The sequence below is a fragment of the Triticum urartu genome, chromosome 1A (genome assembly GCF_056163025.1).
Source record: "Triticum urartu cultivar PI428250 chromosome 1A, HENAU_Tu73, whole genome shotgun sequence".
NCBI classification, from domain to species: domain Eukaryota; kingdom Viridiplantae; phylum Streptophyta; class Magnoliopsida; order Poales; family Poaceae; genus Triticum; species Triticum urartu.
The window spans coordinates 266,036,369-266,054,744 of NC_141873.1; the positions used below are offsets into that span (position 1 = coordinate 266,036,369).

The 18,376-nt window shown below is 43.3% G+C and overlaps 1 protein-coding gene across 2 annotated transcripts; it reads left to right on the forward strand.

Annotated features, from left to right (window-relative positions):
* The first annotated feature begins 4,104 nt into the window (after positions 1–4,104).
* Positions 4,105–13,027, forward strand: LOC125528067 (pre-mRNA-processing factor 19). Of its 2 annotated transcripts, XM_048692583.2 has the most exons (18): positions 4,105–4,349; positions 4,464–4,549; positions 4,629–4,700; positions 4,884–4,946; positions 5,432–5,518; positions 7,011–7,152; positions 7,236–7,354; positions 8,590–8,706; positions 8,928–9,023; positions 9,119–9,178; positions 10,134–10,208; positions 11,201–11,305; positions 11,384–11,500; positions 11,682–11,759; positions 11,837–11,933; positions 12,176–12,227; positions 12,400–12,470; positions 12,561–13,027. In XM_048692583.2, exons 1-18 carry the CDS (start codon positions 4,337–4,339, stop codon positions 12,692–12,694), a joined length of 1,584 nt encoding a protein of 527 aa, XP_048548540.1. In that variant the 5' UTR covers positions 4,105–4,336; the 3' UTR covers positions 12,695–13,027. The 2 variants fall into 2 exon arrangements, with proteins under 2 accessions (XP_048548540.1, XP_087374590.1); XM_087518464.1 differs by having other exon boundaries at positions 4,148–4,549.
* The last annotated feature ends 5,349 nt before the right edge of the window (positions 13,028–18,376 follow it).

The window sequence follows — 18,376 nt, forward strand, 5'->3', positions numbered from 1 at the left end:
AAAGCTTAAACCCCAGTTTATGCGCTATTCCGTAAGGGGACGATTGGATCCAAAAGTTTAATGCTATGGTTAGCATTTATTCTTAATACTTTTCTCGTAGTTGCGGATGCTTGCGGGAGGGTTAATCATAAGTAAGAGGTTTGTTCAAGTAAGAACATCACCTAAGCACCAGTCCACCCACATACAAATTATCAAAGTACCGAACACGAATTAAGCCAACATGATGAAAGTGACTAGATGAAAATCCCGTGTACCCTCAAGAACGCTTTGCTTATCATAAGAGACCGTTTTGGCCTGTCACTTGCCTCAAAAAGATTGGGCTACCTTGCTGCACTTTCGTTACTACTATCGTTACTTGCTCGTTACAAATTATCTTGCTATCAAACTACTCTGTTACTTACAATTTCAGCACTTGCAGACATCACCTTGCTAAAAACCACTTGTCATTTCCTTCTGCTCCTCGTTGGGTTCAACACTCTTACTTATCGAAAAGAGCTACAATTGATCCCCTATACTTGTGGGTCATCATGCTCACCCGGTGGGCCCCCTCTGGTAGTTATTCACTCTAATAATTCTTATTTATTCCATAAAATTTCCTTGTGAAGTTTCAACTCATTTGGAGTTGTGCAGAATAGGTGGCCTGACGTAGCTTTTTCAGGTCCAGATTTCCAGCTGTCGGAATTCTCCCTCTTTGTGTGTACCTTACATATTATGAGAGAAAAGGCATTAGAATTACTCCAAAAAGCATTATTATGCATAAAACATTATAAATAACAGTAGGTAAACATGATGCAAAATGGACGTATCACCCACCTAGTTGCTTATCTAGACAACCTATTTGTTTCTAACCCTAATTTGTTAAGAAAAGTAAAAAAATGGTAGTTGCTTATTCACCCCCCCTCTAATCAACCATATCAATCCTTTCAGGGGGAAATGCCATGTTTTTATTTTTAGGTTGGTTCTTTTTATGGTGGGGTATGGTCGACATGTGTGTTTATGATATCTATTTAAACTTGTGCTTTTTGTGTCCACCTACATGATGGGTCCTTTTGTTGTTGTTGTTGTTGTTCACATGTTTTCGATTTTGCAATATGCCGGAGAGGATTTGAACAATAGCGATGATGATTCTATGGATATTCCAGGCGGGAAATGTCGTGGCGTTAATGATCCCTTAGAGCGGGCATTGCTAGTTTTCCCAGCAACATTTGATCATCACATTTTTTATTGTTTTGTCATGCAGAGTTGTTGGATGCATTGATGTTGATGGCCCTGTGACATGTACAAACATTATTTTTGAACTATAGTTAGTCATCTTATAAGTAGGTGGCGATTTTTCACCTTTACTTGCATGGCACTTTTATAGTTGTTGTAGTCGGCATTTTTTTAGTTGTTCTCGGTTGGCACCTGCAGATGTCATTTTGGAATTATAGTTAGCCATCTTGCATGTAGCTGGCAGTTTTTCACTTTCACTTGTGTGGCACTTTCATAGCTATGTTGGCATTTTTAGTTGTTCTCACATGGCATAAAATGTTTCTACTGGATGGCATTTTAATCATGTTTTCTTTGTGACATTTTTTCATGTAATCATTTTTATGATTGCAGATTTTATGTAAGATGGCATTTTATTAGTTTCGTGTGGCAGAAACAATTTCCATAGTGTGTTAGTAATGGAAGATTTTATGTGTGCAAGTAATGGCACGTCGGTTAGATGTTTTTGATTATTTATGAATTGTTTCATATTTGATTCGATGGTGCAGATCGTGCCCAAGTTGTTTTCCAACTACTTGAACATATAGGGCCACAATTGGTTTCCCCCCAGGAAAAACCACACCCCAAGTCGACAAAACTTTCATCCCCCTTTATGTGTTTTTATGTTTTATGCAAAACCATGCCACAATGAAGCGATTTTTTGCAGTACCAGGTTTCTCCTTTTTAAGAATATAATGTTTTTTGTACTTGAACATATAAAATGGGATGGCAACAATTAGCTCTAGATGGCAAAGCGCTGCCGGATCGTGAAGACCGTACGCTTGCAACCAAGTAGAGAGACCATGCTTTCGGTCTTCCATTCGAGAGATTGTTCAAGGGCAGTTCGCGGGATCGTCATCAATGGTTCGAGGGAGTCCAAGTACGGTCTACACCGAATTGTCTACTTTCGCTACACTCCGGAGTCGGTAATGATCGTTGATCCAAACCCTATATGCATCTTCATATTGTTCCTGGTTGATCGTAGATCGAATTTGTTTTGTTTTCTACTACATTTCCCGACAAGAATATCTCTCCATCTCGGAGGAGCAAATTCCACTCTCGAGCTATCTAGTCCCTTGTCAAACTTCCCGATGAACCTACACGTTGTGGTATGATGGCCATGTTACAAATGACATTTGAGCAACCCAAAGTTCATCGTACGGTAAGAGATGACTACGATACTCTCATGGTCTAAGGAACAAAACACATGTTAACACTCCATGTTACAACAATTGACTTCAAACGATATTATCTCAAAGTATAACAACCAAGTTTGGGCCGATTCAGTATGACCATTCTTCTAGCGTCATGCTCTCAATGTTGTTTTATGACCATCATTACATTTAACGATATTCTAAGATTCGAAAAACATGATCATCAACAACACTTGAGCCAGTCTTAGAGGCAAGACTATGAATCTTATTTTACCGTTTATCATTCCACATGTGCATATGAGTTTTCCAATGAAAAACATACTCCAAGATCATAGGGGTATAGCATAGAATATAAACTCTTAATTATGAATATGGAAATATAATAATACGATATTATTGCCTCTAGGGCATATTTTCAACAGAGCCGCTGGTGCAACTTGCTCGGGCATCCATTTTTTGTTCATGTCAGCATCGACCATCTCTAAGTCTGGATCAGTGCTCATTCGGTTCTATGGGTATGATCCCTGGTTTTTCGCTTTTGGTGCCAGTTTGGCCGCCTCATCCTCCTCTTCTTCCTCCTCGACGTCCTCGGCCACCATCGGGTCTGGCACCAACACACATTGTCCATTCAGCTCAAAGATCCTTGAAGGGCAGAGCTGGCAGTGGGTGAATGCCATCACCGTGGTCCTTAAAAACATGGCCAAGATGCCCGCATACAACGCACTAGTCGGGGAGTCTTTCATACTTCACCCGATAGATCTGTCATTTTGTGTCTCGGATCATTGAAACTACATTCTTGAGCGGCTTGAAGACATTTATTTTAATACAAACTCGACAGAAATTGCCAACAAAGTTCTGTGATTGGGTTTCAGCAAAGAGCACCTCTCTCACCTTCCCTGTTAGAGCTTCGACAAGATGGGCATACTTATCTGGAACGTCATGGATCTGCGCCCATATGTTCAACATGTCCAGAGCCACCATGGAGGATTGAGTGATTCCATCATAGGGCGTGAGGATGATCGCATTCCCTCGAAAGTTCGAGGGGCCATCTTGCATCACCCATTCCCAATCACCAAGGCAAAAGATTTGCATGGTGTATAACTTGTCTGGTAGGGGGTGGAACTTGCAGTCATGTGCTAGATCCCGAGACGCCCTCGTGTTCTTGAAGAACCAAAACTGGCTGTAATGCTTGCCATATGAACTCGCACTACGGCCATCCACCTTACAGATTCTGGTGGTGCCTCCTTCTCATCATAGACCACATCATCCAGGTCTTCCTCGCGGAGGCCGAGCTCTGCCATCATCTTCCCTGGTTCACCAGCAGGGCTCGCGCCAGGAGCACTTGCCGTCGGCGAATCACCCGATGCCATATCTGGAACCCTAACCCAACATAGATCTGACCGGGCGTTGTGACGAACCCTAACCCCCTTCACGCACCAAGGGATTGATCAAGGCGGCGGCAGATCGCCCCGGGAGAAGCTAAAACCTAAAGAGAGGGAAGGTTCTATACATTTTTTCGCAATTTAAGTTCTTTTTGAGACACTTTCGTAATTTAAGTTTTTTTGGGACACTTCCGTAATTTAAGTGAATTCGAAAGCTTCTTGCTTCGTTTCAAAATAGACCTTTTCTCAGGTTTTGCTGGGCCTGGGCCATCCGAAGAAAGCCCAGTGACGACAGCAAAGAAATCCCCCATGTCCAAGGGCATGGATGAAGATTTCGTGAAGGCCGAGCCTCCTCTTGTAATTTCCCTCCCCGCCGAGAAGACAAAATTTCCCACTCCACTCGAATTAAAACCCTAGCGGCTACAACCTTCGTTCCCCGCCGCCTCGTCCACCCGTCGCCGGCGCGCCGCCACTGCCACCGCCAGCGAGATTGCGACCTGAGAGGTCCCGCGTCCTCGTGCTGTTCCCGGCTCTACCTTCGCCGCGGCCACCATGATCTGTGCAAGTAAGCTCCTTTGCCTCAGTCCCCCATCCTTTATTTTCTTCAAAACCCTAGCTACCCGATCCGTCTTCCCGTGCGCTAATTCGTCTTCCGTTGCCTCTACGTTTGGACCTGAAGTCTCCGGCGAGGTGCCGGATGAGCCGGTGGTATCAAAGAGGTCGGGGCTCCTCTTTGAGCGGCGGCTCATCGAGCGCTACATTGAGGTCGGTAATACGTCTTAGATCTCGCCTCTCATTTCTTTATCCTGTTTGCGCTAAGATTGCGTGGGTTGCTGTGGCACAGGACCATGGAAAGTGTCCAGTTACGAAGGAGGAACTCTCCATGGACGACATCGTGCTGGTGAAGACCAACAAGGTGAAGCCTATCTGGAATGCTAACAAATTTTCGAAATTGCATGCTTCCGTAGATTATCTATGCCATATCCTCCTATGTGGCGGCACTAAACTAAGTAGCTAAAAGTAACTTGCCACATCACCCCTCAAATATTCAGGGATTCAATCTTCGAAAACCCCCACTGATGAGCTCTATTGTTCACAGGTCGTGAGGCCCAGGCCTCTGCAGGCTGCAAGCATTCCCGGACTCCTTGGAATCTTTCAAAACGTAAGTGGAATTCTGAATATCTAAATTGATTCTGAACTGTTGATAATCATTGTTGTCTTGTTAGTTTACTATATAATTATAGGTCAACCACCCACAGTGAATTCGTAGTGTGCTTCTAACGTCAACGATAAACAGTTCCGGGCTTCCTGCAAGCTGCAACACCGTGGAGCTGTTTAAGTGTATTCTTTAGCATCTACAGAGATGTAACTTACACTAAGCTAAAGCTAGAAAAATTGCCTGCTCGTCAGTTATATTAATGTGGAATCAGGAACTCTGCTATATATTTGTTGATCCACCCTTTTTTTTTACGTTTTCATATTTGTCATAGAGTCAGAATGATCACATTTAATAACTGCTCAAATATATGAATGATAATCCTAAAATTCTGTTGATAACATTTCCCTTGATGGTGAAGTCTGCACTATGGTACTATTTCCCTGACCCCTGCAATACTCTCATGAACTAGTTTTTCTCTGATTTTGCAGGAGTGGGATGCTCTTATGCTTTCTAATTTTGCTTTGGAGCAGCAGCTTCACACAGCAAGACAAGAACTTAGTCATGCGTTATACCAGGTCTTTGTTTGACCAATGCAATTATTTCTTCTCAATTCATGCAAAAAATATTAAGGAAATTTCCGTGCAAGTCAAATAGTAAGGACGCGGTTATTTTCTTCTTAGAAATCTCAGTCCGTGTTAATTCATAGCAAATGGACCATCAATTTTCGCGGGCCGAGGTCCCGCTGGAAGAATCTGAGCTTCCTGTAGGTCCGTAGTTAGGCTGCTGTGGATTGTTTTTGAACATTTGAGTGACTCCACTTGTTTTACAAATTGGCTGGTGATAGATGCACTAGAATGTCGAATCATTCATTGTTGGAGCCCTGCTTTCTTCGCTCTTATTATATAATTGTGACTCAGAATTGTTCATACTGGAATTGTAGCTTAACTTGAGTTATGCACAAACTGAACATGATTTTAGAGGGTGTTGTTTCAAACCAATGCTTTAATTACTGATGTAGACTCAATTATTTTGAAAGTTTTGATGCGATGAGTTTGTTTTGTTGTGGGCCTTCAAATGAAGTTGTATTTTGCATTCTTAGAACTGAAAACAAGCTAACAATTATTTACAGCTGGTCTTTTATGCTTGTAGTTGTGCTTATGTGGGTAGAAATGGTTGACCGCTTATGTGGGTAGCACTAGCACATCTGAACATCTTATATGACGAAGTGGTAAAATGTTATTGGCCTTTATGTGCTGACCTGTCTAACTTCACAAGTAACCAGTTATTACCAAATTTTGCCCTCTCTTTAGTCAACTAGTCATCATGATTATCTGTACTGTAATATGACCTTGGGATCTGTCTGCTCTAACCATTATACCCTCTCTTCTCTTGTGCACCAGTAGTCAAATTGATCTGCACTCTTCAATTTATGTTTTCTTAACTTGAATAAATATTAAAACATTCATACTCCACCCATCCCTAAATAGATTTTATTCTAGGATTTGGATAATAATAAAGTGTACATATAGTACCATATTAGTCTCGCCCAGCCCCTCATTACTCCATTTATTGCTCTTGGGATAATGTATGTTCCTCTAGTTTGGATTAATAAATGAACTGCTAACAGCCGAAAGGAGAGGTATGCAAATAGAAAACGGTGCAAATAAATCTCGAATTGTAGAATGGCATGCACTATTTAGGGGGTTCAAGGCATGGTACTTGCAATTTGGGTTTGTTGCACCAATTATACTGTAGGGGGTTCCCTTACAGTCTTTCTGTCAAAAAAACGGAAATTGGAAGGTGGAATGGCATGTATTCAATATATTGTGTAAAGCCATTCTAGTTTTTTTTAGCATAAATCTTTTTTATGAAACTGTGTATTGAGGTTGTCTGGGTTGCCAAGTTTGATCTACACAAACTTTATTAAGCCAAGCTATTTTTTTCAATGCTTGATTTAATCTAGCAGACTTTTATGTTTAGTTACTTGTTCAAACGCAGTTATAGTCTTGCATGAAAGAACATTACCCATCCGCTCTCCGTTTACTAGTTTGTTTTTGCCCCTTCCAGCATGATGCTGCCTGCCGTGTTATAGCCAGATTAAAGAAGGAAAGAGATGAGTCTAGAGCACTTTTGGCTCTAGCTGAGAGACAGATTCCAGCGTCGATGGCGGGAGTTGCACCTGCAGCTGTCGTCTCCAATGGAAAAAGAGGTTCCTACTGCTTGAAGCTGTGCAAGTATATCCTTAGGTATAGTTTTTTTTTATTTCTCATAGTTTAGCTTTGTTGGATACAGCAATGGAGGATGAAATTGGCCCTGATGGGAAGAAGATACGCCCTGGTATCAATCCTGTCATGATCGATGAACTAACAGAGTGTAATACCATGCTTTCTGCCCAGCGTAAGAAACGACAGGTACGCACCCCACTGCATAGCCACAACAGAAATAAGTTTACAACTGTATATTGTGTGTTGGTTGTTTTCAAAACAATTACCTCTCTAAAGAGTTAGCTTGTTCGGTGTTAGCATTATGCAGGGAGTAGCTTTATCTTATCGGGAGTGTAACAGGTGAAAAGGGACCTAAAATTGAAAATCTGAATTTCATTCCTGCCCTTAAGATCAGTGGCGAAGCCATGGTCCCCCACCCAAGGTTGATAAAATTATACACCTTTCAAATTTTCATGGAAAACAGCAAAACGTCCTATTTGCCCCCCTCCCCCCTCCCCAAAAGAAAGTCCGGAACTCCATGGCATACTTGGCATATAAGCTATCCTGAACCATGCGTCTGATTTTGTTCTAGGGTTTGGATATGATGAACAGGAAGAGCACATACGCGCTATTGAGATCTGACACCTCGTCTTGGCATATTTTTCATCATTTCTAATATGAAAACCTTTGTATTGCTCATTCCCTCTGGCAACAAAAGTTCGTTCTGAACAAAGTGATTTTTTGTGCCCCAGTTTGAATGTGAAGAATTGCGGAACATTTTGGATCTGAAACAACAAAGTTACTTGCTTCAGACACAACGAATCAGGAAACTGATTGGTAATCAAGATCATTATTTCATCATTTGGATCCAAACAAAGCTTCCAGATAAAATGTAAGAGAATATTAGATAAACGGAGGTGCTGCGGCAGCATTGGCTCTGGCGGGGAGCAAAGCCGCCTTAGGAGTGCACATGTAGGTGTCAGTCACAAGGAGGTGGCACTGGGTAGAGGAGCCCCCCGCCGAATCGAGGGGAGAAGTGTGCCAGGGCCACCTTGTGGTGGAGGACCTTCAGAGAAGGGTTTTGGCATCCACATCCGATAGTGATAGTGATTCTGATTCAGGAGGATTTGAGGAGGATGTTGGCATCAACATCAGACAGCCTGATTGTGAGAGGAAGATGGAGGAAGAGAAAAAGTGTGTGTGTGAGAGAGAGGGCAGGGAAGTGAGGAATAGAGGAGACTGGGGGTTCTTTTAAGAAAGGGTGAGGGTGTGTGTGGAAGATCTGCCTGTTGAAATGCAATTGATTGGTGTGGCTTGGTATTTTCTGAAAGATGTGGGTTTGCACATAATATGTTCCCTTATCATGTATGAATGCACTTTTGTACAACTAGTTATGACTTTGTTGGTGAAATGAGTCAGCAATCCTATCTGTCTTCTCTCAGGTACCACCAAGTTTGGCATCAATTGATGAACTGGAGAGATATACTCAGATCTCTAGCCATCCACTCCACAAGACAAACAAGCCGGGCATTTTGTCTATGGATATCCATCCGTCAAAGGTTAGATTATGATTTGGCTATATGTTCATCATGTTGGGTTAAACTGTATATAAGGTTACACGTTAATTGAAGTACACACCATCATATTAATACATTTACTTGTGTCGGGCAATATGATGCATTATGTTGAGCAGGACTTCACAAATGTCGATTTGTTCGTTTACTTTGATGTCAAAGTGATTGAGTTATTCATTTACTGGATTCTTAATCTGGATTAACAGGACATAGTTGCAACTGGGGGTATTGATACGAATGCAGTGCTATTTGATAGGACATCTGGTCAAATCCTTTGTACACTTGCTGGTCACTCCAAGAAGGTCTTTCCCCCAAGTGCTTCTGATGCATCCTTAATTTACTATTTTTAATATATTTGTTGGAGTTAAATTGTAACATGTGAACTTTCTGATGACAGATAACCACTTTGAAATTTGTTCCACGGGATGAGCTTGTGGTAACTGGATCAGCAGATAAGGTATGCCACTTTCTGATGCGTCTAATTACTCACAAATATGGTTAAAACAATCAGATGCTGATTTTATTGGTTTCTCGACTCTGTCATGTTGTAATTATGGGGCTTGTGGCAGTTAAATGCTTGGACACATTTAATTTGTGTATGAGATAGACAATGGCCTCCCTTCTTAATATCTATCCTGACCAGCATGGATTGCTTATTTGCACCTTGTGTTTGCTCATGTTCAGAGGCAACAAAGTAGGTAAAAATTTGCCAATACCACCAGGTTTCCAGTTCTAGTGCCAGTAAATTCATAGTTGTACATGTTCATGTTCTGATATATACTGCAAGAATGATCCAACTCAATCTAAGACTGAGCTGGGCATGACACTTTGGCTTCGATTTAGGCCAACTGAACCGACTTCATACCTGACTGCTGGGCATGGCTCTTAATCCAAAACAGCTAAGCAGTTTTTAGTCAGCTATTTGGACCCAACCAACACCCATCTAAACAGACTTGTTCAAATATGTAAAAACCCTATTACCGCGCTAACTCGACCACCTCTACCTGGTGAGATCAATTGCATTACTGCCATACTTGTAATCATAATTTGAGAGGTCATCTATCTAGAAATAATTTATATAATGCTTTACCTCATGCCAGAAACCTTCTGTTAGCATATAGGTGTAGCTGCCTGCTTATGCTGGTCAGTAAACTACTAAGTCGTGTAATATTTCATACATGCTCGCTTGTAGATAGCAAGTTGAAAAGTTGCTATGGTCTTTATGAACTTGCTGATGTTACTCCTGCAGCCCTGCTATATAAATGGACTGCTTTGCATTTGTTGCACTCATAAGAAACACAGGACCTGATCAGTCTTTTGAGCCCTCTAGCACGAGCCTGAGGGTTTGAATTATATGAGCATATCAATTTTGGTAGTTTAAGTTATTGCTGACCCTTTTGCAAACGCTGCAGACTGTTCGGATTTGGCAAGGGGGTGAGGAGGGAAACTACAGTTGCATCCATACTTTGAAAGATCATACCGCCGAGGTTAGTGTTTACTCTTCAGGTGGATCTTGCTTTTGCTAAGCAGATCACACATGCTTGAGTTTATAATTTCCTGTCTTAAGAATTATGGTTTAAGGATTGCTGATACACTTATTACATTCATATTCATCATTCCATTTTTTGATATTCTATTCTTGGTGTCATATTAGATTCAATAACATTTAGAAAAATTGATAATAGTAGCAAAGGTCTATTTTTCTGTTTTGATTTATTTCTCATGTTGAGGAACAATGGACAATAAAACAACAACAACAACAAAGCCTGTAGTCCAAAACAAGTTGGGGTAGGCTAGAGGTGAAACCCATAAGATCTCGCAACCAACTCATGGCTCTGGCACATGGATAGCAAGCTTCCACGCACCCCTGTCCATAGCTAGCTCTTTGGTGATACTCCAATCCTTCAGGTCTCTCTTAACAGACTCCTCCCATGTCAAATTCGGTCTACCCCGCCCTCTCTTGACATTCTCCGCACGCTTTAGCCGTCCGCTATGCACTGGAGCTTCTGGAGGCCTGCGCTGAATATGCCCAAACCATCTCAGACGATGTTGGACAAGCTTCTCTTCAATTGGTGCTACCCCAACTCTATCTCGTGTATCATCATTCCGGACTCGATCCTTCCTCGTGTGGCCACACATCCATCTCAACAAAAATGGACAATAAAAAAAGAGACAAAAGTTCTACAGTGACATGTTTTGTGATGGCAGTAGCCACACTGTGCTTGAAACAAAAATTCACACATGAGATACCTTTCTTCAAGTTTTCTTGCTCATTGCACCATTAACTGTTGACCTGTTAGTCTCAGTCAATTCATTTTCTGCTGTTACATGTAAAATGCCCCTTTTTTGCGGGCCATTGTTAATAATATTTTCTTTTGTTCTTATCATTTTGGACTCATATTTTAAAATGTCCCTGATGGTGAACAAAATATGTTTTTTAACTCATCCTTTCTTTCTTTATTTTTAAAAAAAATCTCAGGTCGAAGCTGTTACTGTGCATGCGACTCAGAAGTACTTTGTGACCGCGGCCAAGGATAATACTTGGTGCTTCTATGATATTTCAACTGGGTCTTGCCTCTCACAGGTCCACTCACATAGACTACAATCATCATTGTGTGCACTTGCATACATGTGTATTCAATGCTAAGATATTTTTTATTAGGTTGGCGAGGCTTCAGGACAAGAGGGATATACATCTGCGTCTTTCCACCCAGATGGTCTTATCCTTGGAACAGGAACTACTGAAGCTGTTGTCAAAATTTGGGACGTGAAAACTCAGGTTGGTACTGCAATTGTTTTCAGGAATTATTTCAGATGGTCATGCATATGTCGGTGCTTGAAATATGCCACCCCCGTCCCAAAATATAAAATGTTTTTGCAGTTCAAATTTGAACTGCAAAAACATCTTATATTTTGGGACGGAGGTAGTATTTCCTAATGAACATTTTTTTTGTCTGTAGTCCAATGTTGCAAAGTTTGAGGGGCATGCTGGACCTGTCACTGCTATGTCCTTCTCTGAAAATGGTTACTTCCTGGCGGTATGTTTGTTACCATAAAACAATGTGCACAGTGTTGATGTCTTTGTTATTCTGATATTTTCACCACCCCCTTGCAGACTGCTGCTCTTGATGGTGTCAAGCTTTGGGATCTAAGGAAATTGAGAAATTTTAGGACTTTCTCGCCATATGATTCGGATACGCCGACAAATTCTGGTAAGGAACTTTGTACGTCACTTCTGTGCTCTATACAGTAGTAAACTTTAGAGCATATAAGTTGTGAATACTGCTATATGCATGGCTACAGCTAGTATGTCACTCCTTAGATTCATCACAATTCCATGTTGACATGTTATTTACATAGTTATCTTGGATTGTGATAGGCATGTTTTTAGTTTATGGCTATCGGTTCAATTCTATTTCTATTTTAGCTTGATGCCTTCTCTTCTGTTCTGCAGTGGAATTTGATTTTAGCGGTACCTATCTTGCTGTTGCTGGTTCAGATATAAGGTATGCCCTTGATTTCCTGGCATTTTGGCATTGCTTATGGAGGGGAATCTATTGATAGGTCTAGACATGATATATTGACTATCTTGCAAAAAAAAAACATCCATCCGTTTTTCAGTTGTGTGTTATACAATGTAAAACTAAATACTTGCAATTTCCAATCTGTCTTTTGCAGGGTTTACCAAGTAGCCAATGTCAAGACGGAATGGAATCTTATCAAGACCTTGCCAGATTTGTCAGGAACAGGTTTGCACTCCTTCCTGGCCCTGATTAAGTTGGACATGCATGTAGAGTTGAGGTGAAGTAACTTCATTCTTGTGAATTGTGTCTTCACAGGGAAAGTGACCTCTGCAAAGTTTGGCACTGATTCCAAATATATCGCCGTCGGCTCTATGGACCGTAACCTGAGGATATTTGGGCTTCCTGGAGATGATCAAATGGATGATGATGCAAAACCATCGGCAGAGTGAGGAAATGCAGTGTGCCTGGTTTTACTTGTTTGATGCTCCCTGCGCTCTCTTTTGGCAGTGGATGGATGGGTTGCGTATGAGGAAAAGCAGGGTCCTCGGGGAGCAATGGCGTGGGCGTCCGCCGATGTAAACAGACAGCGACATTATTGTATTGTAGGCTTCACTATTTTCTAATGAGGATATAATTTGTTTTGAAGAGGAATACAATCTCAAAGGGCACGAGCCACGGGCATGCAAGTTTCTTTTACCCGAGGCCGTTATTTGATGAATTAATGAGATTTTAAAGAACATGCATTATGCACTTTCTACTAAAAGATGTTTCTTGTGCCTGAATTTCACAGAACATGACTGACCGATTGGCTTGCGTCTCATACTTTCTCCGTTTCAAAATATAGTGCGCTCACGCTTCCTAAGGTTTAACTTTGATCATAAATTTTACCAAAGAGACCAACTGCGGTGGGAGTAAAAAATATATAATTGAAAAGTTTGTTTGAATACAAATTTATTGGTACAAATTTGGCTCCCGCCTCTATTGGTTTCATTGATTAAATTTACGGAAATTTAACGCCCACACGTGTGGGCGTTGACCATCTCGACCATACGCATCCATTACCGTCCAGTATTATATGCACAAATCATGACACAATCTGACTGATTTTCTGTGCCACGTAGGATAAGGCGTGTGTGTGATGTGTGACATAGTTCGCCCACACATCCGTTTTACCACACGGAGGGGCCGGTGTGTGGGCGTTTAGCAGTTCACCCACACACCAGTTTTCAGTCACGCACAAAGGCTGGTGTGTGGGCATTTGCCATCTCGCCCACACGCCCGTCTCCTCTCCCACACGTAAGCTGCTAGTTGCCATGTGTTTTTGCAGCACACATGGCAACTGCCTCTAGTGTGCTTTATAAGCAGGTGGCAACTCTTTTTTTTACCCGAGTTGCCATGTGTTTTTGCAGGGTACATGGCAACTGCCTAGTGTGCACGTAAGCAGATGGCAACTGTTTTTTACCAAGTTGCCATGTGTTTTTGCATGGTACATGGCAACTGCCCCAACGTGCACGTACATGGCAACTGCCCTAACGTGCACGTAAGCAGATGGCAACTCTTCCTTTTTACATGGCAACTGCCCTAACATGCTTGTGAGCACATGAAAACTCTCTCAACTGCCTAGTGTTAGTATGTGGCAACTCCTAAAGTTATGAAATCATGGCAACTACATTAGATCAGACCATACATGACAACTGCAGTTGAGCAACCATGGCAACTGCAATTGTCCGACATGGCAACCGTAGTTCAGTGACATGGTAACTGCAGATAAACGAACATGGACGAGGGTCTGGACCATGGCAACTGCGAGCGCGCGGTGAGCGTCACGCGTTGCATTCGGGACCAGAAGGGTACGAGGCCTGACATACGGGCGTGTGGGCGTTATCAACTTCGCCCACACGCACGCGTGTGAGAGGGTTCAGGAGGGAAAAAAAGATGTGTGTGGGCATTAGTTGTTTTGCCCACACGTAGATGTGTGGGCTGGTTGCTGTCCATGCCACACGAGGCGTGTGGCACAACTACCCGATACACCACACGTGTGACAGTTATCGGGACCCTAAATTTATGGTCAAAGTTGAAGCGCGGAAATCGAAAACGCACTATATTTTGGGACGGAGAGAGTAGTAATCTTTTACAAGAGCTTAAAGTATGCGCTAACCTTTTATTTTATGTGGCATCATTAACTTTGACTAATCAAACCTGACACAGGGATATGAATTTGTATGGTTAGATATGCTTGCACAGCAATTCATATTGAGATAGGCTTGAACCTTTTTTCCTAAAGAGGAGCTAAACACTTATATTAGGCAAATCACAACCAAACCTTGTTAAATCGCAACAACGGTAGACCGCAGCGTAGACTGAATTGACAATTGTGCCAAGCATGTCGGCAGGGGCATCAGACATGTACCCATCGCTAGAACATTGTTGCTGGTGATCTTACGTGCAACGACTCCAAATGAATGGTTGTCGAAGAAGATAATGCTGTCGTCCTCTATGGCCATGAAGACACATCGACGAGCAAGTCCCAAGACAGCGTCCATGAAGGCCGACATGGATACAGACTCCCAAGCTTCAGTGCTGCAGCAAAGCGTTACCGAGATGGGACTGAAGCTGGAGGAATTTTATTGGATACAACATCATCGTCACTGTCGGAACAACGTCGCCACGACATCGAATCGAACCTAAGAAAACCTGCACACATAATGAAAGACGAAAACCTCCTCCCTTAGCCTCACAAGCTAGAGCGGGAATTGGATGGCGAGGTTGGCGGCTAGTGTTAATCGTGGAGAGGGCCTTCAAAATTCCACATTAGCCATCCATTGGTTGGTGGCTTGTGTCGGGAGCCTCTCCGGGCCGTCCGATTTGCCTGGACGGTTTGGACCCGAGCGATTTGGCTGGACTGTCCATGACGGGTGGACCGCTTCGCGCGCATCCACCCGTCATTGGGTGGCGCCCATCGCCTGGCTTCACGGGCTTGCCCGGACGATGACGGACGGATCTCGGTTGACTTGCCATTGGGTGGAGCCTCTCAAGGGTGATGTGATTCGCCTGATCTGCCCAGACGACTCATACTCGGGCGAGCCGGTTGAAAGGTGCATGACGGGTGGACCGCCCAGCGCGCTCGGGGCAACTGTCATTAGGCGGTTTTAGGCGTCCCGCGTTGCCCTGTGCGCAACGAGCTAGTCGGAGAAATCGTTCGGTCCTGACAGGCGATGTGTGCGTCGTGCATCGTGCACGACAGGCCAGTTGGACACGCATGTCAGTGTCTTTGCTTCTTGTGATGCTTCTCTTGCACGATGGGCAAACTGGGGGGCTGTCAACGCCCTTGGCCCCTTAGGGCTGCTAGAAACTCGAGGCGCTGCATGCATATCACGAGTCCAAGAATATTTGTTTCACATGTGATGACCCATGGGCACGAGGTCATGAATGTCTTGATAAATTCCCGACTCACGCTATGGAGGAACTATTGGAAATGATGCATCTCAAAGAAGCTCTTGATCCGCAACATCTCAATGGTTCCAGCTGAGATGAAGGTCATGTGATGTAGGGTGGAACCCTATGGTGCCGATCTTTCACGAATTGGAAGGGGATTCCTCAAGAACATGAAGAACACAGTGAAGAACGAGGAGAAATCACAAGAGGAACACCCAAGAACAAGTGCAAGCACACATCCACCACATCCACTAGACAATTAAACACACTAGATCCACAAGGTACATGAACAACAAAGGGGAAGATACATGGTAAACTTCATCCCAAATCCAAAGGAGATGGGGGCTTGATGGTCTGGATAGATCCTTCCCACAAAGGGGGTCTTGAATCCCTCGGGATCTTCTCACATGTTCACATGGAGGCCTTGAACTCCATGGGAGTGGTCTCTCTCTCTCTCTCAAGAGTAGTGGTAGGAGCAAAGCTCAACTAAGATGAGCTATCACATTTGCTAACCCTAGAAATGAGGAGGGGGAGGTCTATTTATAGTCCAAGCCACGAAGGGGTAAGTGGGAGAGAGATACAAGGCCAAAGGCCCGACTGCACACATGCAGCATCGGACGTTCGGTGGTTACCGGATGTCCGGTCACTCGCGGGGGTCCGGACGTCCGGAGGGCGTCAGACTTCCGACAATTGGTTTCTGGACAGGTGGCACCGGATGTCCGGTCGGTGTCGGTCGTCCAGTCGCTGGGACTCATCGGACGTCCGGTGGTCGTCGGTCGTCCGACCGTTGTAGGACTCGTCGGCTGTAGCTCTTCTGGCCGTCTGGGTTGCGTCAGGTACCGGATGTTCGATGTCGTCCGGATGTCCAGTGGCTATAGCTTGCAGCGGCTCCATTTCTTCCATCTTCGCTTCCATGCTTCCCTTGCCGATGGTGTAAGCGTTCCTTGACGCTTGCACTCCTCCTCGTTGTCCGTAAAGCTCCGACAATACCTATGCATGCACACGAGGGGAATGTCAAGTAGTATACCATACTCGAAGGGGTCAAGTGAACACGTGTAAAGGAGATGATTCACCTTTATGTATGTGAAGTAGAGGTCGCACGTGTCACTTGCCAAATAGACTCTTGACATGGTGATGTCCGCAGTATGCTCCAGATCATGATGTTTATGACCAATGTAGGATCGGAGAAGATAGGTCTAGAGGGGGGGAGGGAGGGTGAATTGACTCTTAACCAATCAAATATGCAGTTTTTAGTTCTCTTAAAGTTTAGGCAGATTTTGGCACTAGTTAAGATAACACCAAGGCTTTCTACACATGCATATCTAGAGATAGAGCAACATAAATAGTAAAGCATGCAATGTGTGGAAAGTAAAGGGTAGAGTTGGAAGATCAAACACAATGAAGACACGATGATTTTTGGCGTGGTTTCGATAGGTGGTGCTATCATACGTCCACGTTGATGGAGACTTCAACCCACGGAGGGTAACGGTTGCGTGCGTCCACGGAGGGCTCCACCCACGGAGGGTCCACAGAGAAGCAACCTTGCCTATTCCATCATGGCCGGCACCCAAAAGGACTTGCCTCACTTGGGTAGATCTTCACAAAGTAGACGATCTCCTTGACATTACAAACTCCTTGGTTCAACTCCATAATCTTGGAGGCTCCCAAGTGACACCTAACCAATCTAGGAGACACCACTCTCCAAAAGTTAATAGACGAAGTTTTTGATGATGAAATCCTTGCTCTTGTGCTTCAAATGATAGTCTCCCCAACACTCAAACACTCTCTCACAGATTTGGCTTTGGTAGGAAAGGGGATTGAATGGAATGCAACTTGGGGAAGGCTACAAAAAAGGTTCAAATGGTTGGATTGGAATTTCTTGATCTCAACACATGAGTAGGTGGTTCTCTTCTTAGAAAATGAGTAGTGAAAGTTGTGGTTCATTCTAATGGCTCTCTTGGAGAGTAGGTGGTGGTGGAGGGGTATAAATAAGCAACACGAAAAATCCAATCGTTACAAGCCTTTGACCCAACTCGGTGACACCGACATGAAAGTCTCGGTGAGACCAACTAGTCCAAAAGACTTGACCGTTAGGCTTTTCAGTGAGACCGATCATACCAACTCGGTGGGACCAAAGTAAGATGGTTAGGGCAAGACCTCGTTTTGGAAATTCTGATCGGTTCATCTCGTTGATTCTGAAATGAAGCAATTTCATTACAAAAACTTGGTGAGGCCATCTCAATGAGACCGAGATCCATTTTGGCTGCACCGAAGTATTTGGGTTTGGCATATGGCACTATGGGATCATCTCGGTGGGTCCGGATGGGAATGTTTTAGTGGGATCGAGATGGATATTTAGGGTTTTGAATATGATGGAAGTGGAGAAATATTTGAGGGTTTTGGAGCAATATCACTAAGTACTTGAGCAATTGAGTCATGACCAAAACCTCATCCCATTTTAATAGTATTGGCTTTCCTATGGACTCAATGTGATCTTGGATCACTTAACCAAAAATGTAGAGTCTTGTTGCTTTGCCAATCCTTGCCCTTAGCATTTTTAAGGGGCCCACATTCACTAGTCCTTGCCATGCCATTATTGAACTTATCCAAAATATACTAGATAAAGGTGTTAGCCCAACAATACGTATGTTGACATTAATTACCAAAACCACAAAGGGAGAAAATGTGCTTTCAAC

Excerpts from the sequence above, each read along its gene's own strand:
- LOC125528067 (XM_087518464.1), top strand. The coding sequence starts at position 4,337 with ATGATCTGTGCAAGTAAGCTCCTTTGCCTCAGTCCCCCATCCTTTATT. Across the intron at positions 4,701-4,883 it reads TGCTGGTGAAGACCAACAAG|GTCGTGAGGCCCAGGCCTCT; the intron begins GTGAAGCCTATC and ends TATTGTTCACAG. Across the intron at positions 12,228-12,399 it reads GTTGCTGGTTCAGATATAAG|GGTTTACCAAGTAGCCAATG; the intron begins GTATGCCCTTGA and ends TGTCTTTTGCAG.